Raw genomic sequence first — 9,616 nt, 5'->3', positions numbered from 1 at the left:
TGTACGGGAACGTGTATCACAGAAGCAACTCCAGATCAAGTTTATCTCATCTAAGGATCAACTTGCAGACATCTTCACTAAGCCTTTACCTCTGCCACAGTTTGAGGCTTGTAGGCGCAATCTTACCCTTCTCAGTTCTTTAGAAAGTGGCTAAGATTGAGGGAGGGTGTTAGACTATGTATAGCTTCTGTACTTATGTACGTATTGTAACACATCCATTATATATAATGAGATAAGCCACCCCTAGAGGGTTGTGCTGGTTCCCCCAAAACTTATTGTCTTACAAGGACTAACAACCCTAAATTAAACATAGTTGAAACATGATCATTTTGATCAAAAATAAATGCTCACCCACACCACCCTTTATTTTGCGTGTTTTGTAGATCTTCGTACTTTTCATATCTACATATTTAGATGTATATTTCGTTGTACATAACGTTTTTCAGACCTATATGTGGTTTAAAATGTAATTTATTCTGTTTATTTCATGGAATGTGTTTTTTTTTTGCGGATGGAAAGTAGGCTGCTTGACGTGGAATTTGTGTGCGTTTTCCTTCCGTTCACTCTACAACGGTCCTCCTTGGCGTTGGCGTTGACCAGAGTCCGGTCATGGGTCATGGTAAACCTTGATACAGTTTAACGAGAAGCTTAAATTACCTAATCAATCGTACTTCGCAATTAACACGTGGTTTCTTTCACGGGGAAGAGAATACTGACACTTTTTTTTGTGCGGGAAGAGAATTTTTTTATTTTTTTGAACTCGGGGGGAAGAGAATACTAACACATGGTTTCTCAAGCCACCGTCGAAAGAAACGTTGTTGTTGGGCTGTGGTCGCCCCCACGTGCCACGGATGCGACGGCCGTCGAAGCACGGGCGCGCAGGTGGCTGGGCCGTTTCTGGGCCAGCTCCACCGGTCATGGTCCACGAGACCATAACGAGGGAAGCATGGCTCGAGGGCTCGTCCGGCCCTTCAACCGCCCCTACTGAAGCATCGTCTTGAAAATCGTTATGGAAGACTGAGGTCCCAGGCAAAGTACGAACGTTTCTGTGGCGATTATCCAAGCATCATTCTCTTCCGACAGAAGACGTAAGGGAACATCGAAATATGTCAACTTCAGCGGTGTGCGGCTGGTGCACCGGATTCATGGCATCACTCTTTAATCGAGTGTATTATGGCACACCACGTGTGGGCACTCGTGGATGAAGAGTTGGGACAGAGCTTAGTTGAAAACGCGCAGCCGAATGCAAAAAAGTGGATGTTCTCACATCAGGAATCAGTATCACATGCGCTGTCTGTGAGGTTGGCTGTTACGTTATGGGCTATATCACTATTAGAGAAAAGGCTAGCAATAGCGCCGGTTTTAGGTATATCAGTAGCGCGGTGTGGCGCGCTACTGATACGGCGCTACAACTAAAGTTTTATCAGTAGTGTGTGCTTGCACGTGCTACTGCTATACGTGCTTAGCAGTAGCGCTTTTGGTGCACAGCGCTACTGGTAGTTACTAGTAGCGCGCCTCCTTACCCGCGCTACTACTATTGTTGGGTATTTCTTTTTTATTTTATTTTGTATTCGTATGCCATTATACAAGTTTTCATACAGTAGCGATTTAGAGATTGTTTTTACATCAGAATGAGTTACATCATCATCATCATCATCATATCATTAACAACTTATAATGATAATACATCATTGTCATATATAACACCTCCTCGTGATCATCATTTTTATCAATGAGACATCATATAGCAAGTTGGTTAGTAGTCATAATTACAACTCCTCATCATCATCAACTCTAGCATGGTGTATCACATAATAACACATTGTATTTAGGACCTACTTTTCTCGTAGGACCTACTAGGTTCTCTTAAGTAAAATAGCATAAAACAAGATTGTCCATGACTCTCCATTATGGAGAATGGATATCATCCTGTCTTTAATTCTTGCCCTTCGCCTAATGTCCCTTCCAAGTACCTCCCTACGAGTGACCATACATTTTTTCCAATCTTTGATTGTCATGTCTTCGTTGGTTTTAGAAATCTGATATGAACAGGAGTGATTCGTAGGATGACCTGGTTGTATATTCGAAACATCAAGGCGGCCTTTCTGAAACATCAGATGAGGCACACACTCCTCTGGAATTATCTGTTGAAAAACATAGTAACAACTTCGTAGTTATCAATGTAGCAACAGAACCACCAAGCAACCGGACAAGGATGCTTTGCAGTCATGGGTCACCATGCTTAGTAGTCCTGGCCATCTCAGGCCCGGCCCTGTCGGCCCACCCAGGCCCGGCCCTAAAATCCAGGGCCTAGGCCCGATGGGCTTGCCCATGGGCCGGGCTTGGGCCTGACTTTTGAGCCCATCAATAGGGCCTGGACGAGCTTGGGCTTGGCATATTGGCATTTTAAAGAAGAGGCCCGGCCCACGGCCCTAAGCCCTAAGGGCTTTTTAGGGCTTTTTACCAGATGGGTCGGGCTTGGGCTTGAAAAGTAGGCCCAGTGATAGGGCCTGGGAGGGCCTGGGCCTCAGTTTTCTGCCGTGGGCTTTTTCAGGCCCGGCCCGGCCTGGCCCATGGCCAGATATAAATGCTTAGTGCTTAGTGACTAGGCTCTGTTTCTTCTTTTCTTCTTCTCTCCTCATTTTCTTCTCTTTCCAGGCTGCTTGTGGCCCTACACCTGGGTGCACTTCACAAGTTTTGTAACTGTACTTCATCAGGCTATGCCTCTTTGAAATATAAGGTCGGCCACGCACCACCTTTTACTTTAAGAGAAAAAGTCTATGGGCCATTTGGTGGGCTAGAAGGACTTGTGGGCCATTTGGTGGGCTAGACGAAGGGCCATCCATGAGCAGGAGTTCGAATCGCCGCTCTCAACTTTCAGTTTCATTCAGAAATACCTGGGAGACCTTGCGCTGATTCCTGACAGTAGCAGCAACAGAAACTCTAGTGGTCCAGCTCATGCTCCCAGTCCCAGGACTAAACGACGGATTCCACCGTCTTCGGGCTTCGCTGAGGTGAATGTGGATGCTTTGGTTTCAAGGAACCAGGAGAAAGGAGCCATTGCGGCGGTGTGACGGGACGGTCATGGGACATATCTGGGGGCTTCACCGTCAAAAATATCTGGGGGCTTCGGTTGTAGTGGTGAGCAACTTAGCTGAACCAGAACCTTTGGAGGCGATGGCATGCTTGGAGGGTCTTAATTTGGCTTCTGATATCTATCTGAGAATGATAATCATCGCAACGGACTGTCTGGCAACGGTTTATCATCTGGAGAAACCATTCCTGGGCGTCAGGCCGTCAGCAGCACCATTATTCAAGACCAAAGAAGAAAATGAAATGAGGGAGTCCAATTTTGAAGCACATGATTTGGCAAAGGCGGCAGCACCATTACATCCTGGTCGTTATATGTGGTTGTTAGGGACTCCTGAAATTGTTTGTATCCCAAACTCCTTATTTGTTGAATATAAAAATGTTTCCACCTCCCTCGAAAAAATAAAAAAACTCCAACCAAGCTGAAAGCAGAGGCTGACACTACACAGAAACCAGAGGATACATCCTTTTATGCTAATTATAACAATGAGACGGGGTTTTTAAAAAAAAAAATTAGTTGCTGTTTGCTTTAGAGTTCTGGCCCATGAGCTTCGTACAGGCGAGGCCGCGAGGGCACAGCCGATCGGCCCAACTCCCATTTCGCCCCCTGTTTTCCAACTCAAAAAACGAGATATAGGAGAAGCGTGCGCGCTCGGGAATCGAACCAACGATCTCTAAGTTGATAGAAACTCCACAGACCACTACGCCACCGCCCTGACTTGTGAAAGCCTCCTTTCCCTTTTTATACCTTTTGTTTCCTGTGTTTGTTCCCCTTTCTTTTTTTGTTTCCTGTTTTCTTTCTTTTTTCTTAAATGCGTGAAATGTCTACAAATAGATTATATTTGTTTTCTAATTCGTGAACTTTTTCTTTAAATTGATGAACTGTTTTCAATTCAGTGAACTTTTTCAAGTTCAATGAATTTTTTTCAAACTGATTAGCTTTTTTTCAAGTTCAATGAACTTCTTAACATTTTTCTGAACTTATTCTAAAAATCGATGAACTTTTTCTAAAATCCGATGAACTTTTTTCGATTCGATGAACTTTTTGTTCAAATCCAATGAACTTTTTTTGATTCGATGAACTTATTTTGAGTTTATGAACTTTTTTTTCCAAATCCAATGAACTATTTTCAAATCCGATGAACTTTTTAAGAATTGATGAACTTTTTTCAGAATTGTGAACTTTTTTGTTCAAAATCGATGACCTTTTTTTCATAAACATATTCAAACTTGTAAAAAAACCCGGAGGCCGGTCTTTTTTCTGAACCAGCGGCGCAGCACAGCCAAAAAAAGCCAGCGATGCGAGTCATTTTTCTTCAGCGAGCGAGCGAGCGAACATGAAGGGAGCGATCGAGCGATCTTTTAATGGGCCGCGGCCCACGGCTGGTCGCTGTAGGCGCCAGTTCTCCAACGGGCGCCTACAACGCCCAATAGGAGCTCCCCATACACTCACCCCTATGAACGCACACACGCACATCCTACCCCTATGAGCACCTTCGAGAGACTGAACCGGCATATCATCCTCCCACTGAAAGCACATTACCAGAAGTCCTGAAATAAATCCAGGAATAATGCGAGCACCGGGATTTGAACTCTGGTGGGTTGGGGATACCACTGTCCATCTAACCATCTCAACCACAGGTTGGTTCGCGATTGTCCTGAGAGTTAGACGCACGATTGCACGGCCGAGATCGTATCTGTATCTCCGTGTATACTGGGCTCATAGTTGTAAGTAGGGAATGTAAAGATCGTCTGATCTCCTCGGTCCCTATTTTCGAAAAGCCCTAATCCAAGGTTCCTATCGCACGCCGCCAACAATCTCACATGGTGCCCGCGCACAATGAAGGTCATCGATCGATCTGCTGTAATCACACGAGTACATGCCCCCGTCCGGCTTCCCTCAATCTGCGTTCCACTGCTATGATCTGACAATCAGCTGCTCCTCTCGTCTGCAGCCTGCACATGCTTCCGTCGATCATGACACCATCTACCCGGAAGAGGTTTTGTTTCTAGCTTTACCACTAACTATGTTACAATCACGGAGATAAGCTATTTACAAAATTTTCAAGAGTAGTACAGGTAGTTCAGAAAGAAATTAATGTATGAAACTGACATTAACCCTGTCATAAGAGACTTAGCATTGAGAATTAGAAGAAATTTTTAAGGTAATACGTGTAACGTTATCTGATAAAAAACTTCATTGGTAACACTGATTATTGTTGTTATATTCGAGGGCCCCGAGTTTTTGTTTCGCCCCGGGCCCCAAAAATCTCAGGACCGGCCCTGCATGGATCTAATCTAAATTTTGTGCATTACAGACAGCCAAAAATGTCTTCATATTGTCCATACTTTCATGTGGTTACCCAATTATTCACAAGAATCTACAACCGTGCTATCAAGTAAATTTAGCACAAAAAAGACATAATTGATATTCTGCAAACGTGTGTGGTACTGTAGTGAACCATTGAGGACCCTGCTTCAAACAGAAGGATTAGTTAATTAGTTTGTGGAAAGATGGTAGTATATAGTGCAGTAAGTACATCTACTAGAATTCATTCACCTCATATCTTGAACTCAATTTCGTATAAATACATAAAGATTTACGGTTCTGATCGTCGAATGGACAAGCCATCATGCCAACAGAGAAACAAGTGATGACAAGTCTATAATGATAGCAAATTGCAGTTCACAACCTTGGCAGAATAGGGCATAAGCGTAGTTTAGAGAATATAAAATACACATAACTCTGAAAACTTAATTCTTGACATAGATTTGGACAGATAGAAATAGCTTTTTTAGTCTTTCAGAGACAGTACAGGCCTGTAGAGCCACTGCAATCAATCCTCCATACCCACAAAATTCTGCAGTGACCTTGGAATGGGAGGTAATTCGACATCCAGAACACCTTCTAGCATCTGAACAACTTGCCCCATCATTGGCCTATGATCTTCAGCATCTTGAATGCACCAACATGCAATTCTGCAAGCTCTGCTCAGCTGCTCCACATCCGCATCGCCTTCCAACCTTCTATCCAACAGGCACATAACATCCCCTTCATGCAGCTTGACTGCAGCAAAGATGGGAAAGTAAGTAAAGTTCCCTTCTTTAATTTTCTCCGCATTTCTTCGCCCTGATATGATTTCAAAAAGCATCATTCCATAGCTGTAGATGTCAGCCTTGTGTGTGATCGGCAGCCCTGAGATCCACTCCGGTGCAAGGTATCCGATGGTCCCTCTCATTGTTGTCAGGGCCCTACTGAAATCTCGACCAAGAAGCTTCGCCATACCAAAGTCGGCAATCTTGGGACAGAACTGTGCATCAAGAAGTACATTGTCCGGCTTCATGTCGCAGTGTATAATGCAATCCTTGCACTCCTCGTGCAGATAAGCCAGGCCTCTTGCTGTTCCAAGTGCTATATGGTACCGCAGTTTCCAGCTCAGTTTTGCAGAATCCTTGCAGAAGAGATGTGAGTTTAAAGAACCTTTTTCCATGTACTCATACACCAATAACCTGCTACTGCTATCAGCACAGAATCCAAGTAGACGGACAAGATTGTTGTGTTGAATCATCCCAATGGTCTGCACCTCTGCTCGAAACTGCTTCTCACCTTGCCTAAGGCATTTTAGCCTTTTGACGGCCACTACAGCAGAACCTGGCAATGTCCCCTTGAAAACACAGCCGAAACCACCTTCTCCGAGTTTTTCAGAGAATTTTTTTGTTGAGTTCTTTATTTGTGCAAATGAGAAGACCACAAGGCTTCCGTTTTCATACACAGTTCTTGCTCTGAATAACTTTGTTCTGCATCTCCACAAAACAGTCAGACCAATGACCAAAACAATGATGGTTAACGTGGCCATTGCCGTTAGAAAGAGAGGAGCAGCTCTGAAACCCAAATGTCCATCTTGTTGTTTGGTGGCAACACGTATGTACAAACGATTGCCATTTGAACCAGAGTCAAGCACTACCGTGTTCCGTAACTCCCAAAACCATAACAGGCATGTCACATTGTAAGCAAAGGCAGTACAGGTACAGTCCTTTAAGCAGGAGGCTTCACACTCTTTCAGATTTCTGGCAATAGAGGGCCAAGAATTCTTGGGTAACTTGTAGACGCCATCTATTGGGTTAAACACCCCTTTTCGATGAGTTGAATTGTCTCCTTCACAATTCATAGGAACCTCCCTCGAACAGCCAAGAGAACTCCTTGATGTTGTGCTTAATGGATCAAAACCGGCAGGGCATATGCAGAGGCCTGACCTTTTGCAGATTCCATAAGGTCCACAGTACGACTCAAAAGTCGCAGAAACTTTCTGGAGCAGACCACAAAACAGAACTGCGTGCCTCTTGCTTAGCAAATTCAACAAATCCAGAGCCATTTAAACGCATGTATGTATGTGCGTCATTTAGTGTCAGAACAAAGTCTCCATCTTCACGAACTATCCAGCTAGGAAAAGTACCAGCAAACACTAAACCAAAAGGATTATGCTGAATAATAAAACCTCGCATTCTTGTTGCATCCACTGTCAGAGTAAAATTTGTCATATGAGTATCATACAGAGAAGAAAAAAGGATCATGCTCTTGGCTCTTGCCGATGATTGAATTGGACCCTAGGCGCATTCCAGGGAGCAGTATACCAGTTGGGCCGTCAAAACTCTGCCAAAGCACCTGCGAACTGTTTGCTTGGTCTCTTAATACAAGATTCCCATTATCAAGAAGCACTGCAATGGCAGAGATAGAAGTGGTCGTCCTGTAATCTAAGTTCAAAAGGACAGAACCAAAGCTGTCGGTTATATGTAGCGTGCCGTTCTCTGATAAGGTAGCTGATGATGAATTGCAATCAAAAGTCGCTTCCAGATCAGGTTGCCAAACCAGCGAATAATCATCGTGGGACGATGAGTTAGTGAACCAGGTGCCAAAATCACAATACCGGGGATAATAATATTGCAAATTGGGGTTGAAACCCAACTTGAAGACACCATTGTTTGAGAGCAGGATCTGGCTAGCATTTACAGATTGCCCAGGAAGGAGCGTGTCTCCTGCATCCGTGAATTTCCAGCCGGGGCATACAAGGTTGATGAGGAAGGGGAGTAGTAAAACAAAGGAAGATGGGAGCACAGACCTCCACTTGCTTGCTCTCTCCATTGATGAGGTATTTCTTGGTGAGAAATCGGTTTGCTCCGTCCGTCCTAGCAGAATTTGATGAGGTATTTTTTGGTGAGTACTAATGGATGTGCTCCGTCCGTCCTAACTGAACAGATATATGGGAACCAAGCAGCACCTTCGGTTGCAAGTCAAGTCAATGGTGTGCTATGTCATAGAGGAATTTTCCAGGTCGCATATGGTTGGCGGTGTGGTTGAATTAATGGATAGCAATGACTATTCAGTGTGGAAAATGTTGAGCATTTCGGTACACATACGTGCACACAGGCAAGCGCACTAAAGCAGAGACTGTAACATGTGGTTCACAGTCGACATCAGGCATGTTCGGCCAGTACTGGCATCTAGAGTTCTCAGTTGAACAGCTCTATTGGGCGGGCGTAGACAGGACTGACTATGTCATTCGATAGTACTCCCTCCGCATCAAAGTATAAGTCTTTTTTTACACTACTACTATGTCACAAAACGTCTTATATTTTAATACGAAGGGAGTATTTGGCAAATTAATAGTGCATGCTGGCATGAATTCTTACAGCAGAGAGTCAAAATCAAAAGAGGCGCGCATCTTTCGATTCATGACTAAAGCAATGGGACCGGTATTACCTGCTGTCGCTACCCTGACGCCGACTGAAGCGGCGCAAGTTGAACGCAACCCCCACAAAGCCGCTCGCTCGGTGAGGCATTTCATCAAACACCCTCTGTGCGTGCCGCCTGCTTGGCCCCCGTGCGCGCTGGAACGGAAAGTTTGGGAATACAGGGTGCGGCGACTGTGAACCTTCCTCGTACTCCCTCCCTTCCGGTTCATGTCTGGACTGGTGGCAAGTGGAAAATCTGTGTCGGTGAAGAGGAGGGCATGATGCATGATCCTTGAATTGCTCCCATGCGACGAGATTTTGGAATGAGGCGCCGGCTTGGCTGGATGTCAAACGTCCAGGTTTACGCCCCCCTCACGTGGGCAAAGGACGTTTTGTGTGTTCCTCTTTTTTCGAAAACTGACCGGGCACTAAGCGCACGCACATCTTATTCCTACGAGCACCTTTAAGGGATTAAACCGGCACATCATCATCAGATTGACGAAACCGTTACACATGCTTTCGTAGTCGACGGGAACGTCTCCTTCCACTGAACGTACATTGCTGGAAGGCGTGAAATAAATCTGGAAAAATGTAACCACCAGTGTCAAGTCCGAGACTTCAACTCGAGTGGACAAAGGATACAACTGTTCTCTTATCATACAACCACAAATTGGTTCGCGGCAAAGCTTGTTTCGATCATGTGGTCGATCAGTATATCACATAATATAATATTACTCATGATAAGGGCAGACTTGACTTATAAACGGCGGAGTAAACTTAGTGGAGGATTTTTACT

At 44.6% G+C, this 9,616-nt stretch overlaps 1 protein-coding gene across 2 annotated transcripts; it reads right to left on the bottom strand.

The window, feature by feature from the left end:
* Positions 1-5,384: 5,384 nt before the first annotated feature.
* LOC119319990 (G-type lectin S-receptor-like serine/threonine-protein kinase At2g19130) lies at positions 5,385-9,153 on the bottom strand. Of its 2 annotated transcripts, none has more exons than XR_005154724.1 (2): positions 8,849-9,153; positions 5,385-5,563 (listed from the first exon to the last, which is right to left on the bottom strand). XR_005154724.1 is itself a non-coding variant. In XM_037594144.1 (2 exons), exon 2 carries the CDS (start codon positions 7,461-7,463, stop codon positions 5,928-5,930), a length of 1,536 nt encoding a protein of 511 aa, XP_037450041.1. In that variant the 5' UTR covers positions 7,464-8,274; positions 8,849-9,153; the 3' UTR covers positions 5,737-5,927. The 2 variants fall into 2 exon arrangements, 1 of the variants encoding a protein (XP_037450041.1); XM_037594144.1 differs by lacking the exon at positions 5,385-5,563 and adding an exon at positions 5,737-8,274.
* Between the last annotated feature and the right edge of the window lie 463 nt (positions 9,154-9,616).

Source organism: Triticum dicoccoides, chromosome 6B (assembly GCF_002162155.2).
Source record: "Triticum dicoccoides isolate Atlit2015 ecotype Zavitan chromosome 6B, WEW_v2.0, whole genome shotgun sequence".
NCBI lineage: Eukaryota > Viridiplantae > Streptophyta > Magnoliopsida > Poales > Poaceae > Triticum > Triticum dicoccoides.
The sequence above is the reverse complement of the archived record's forward strand: the minus strand, read 5'-3'. Positions and strand labels throughout refer to the sequence as shown.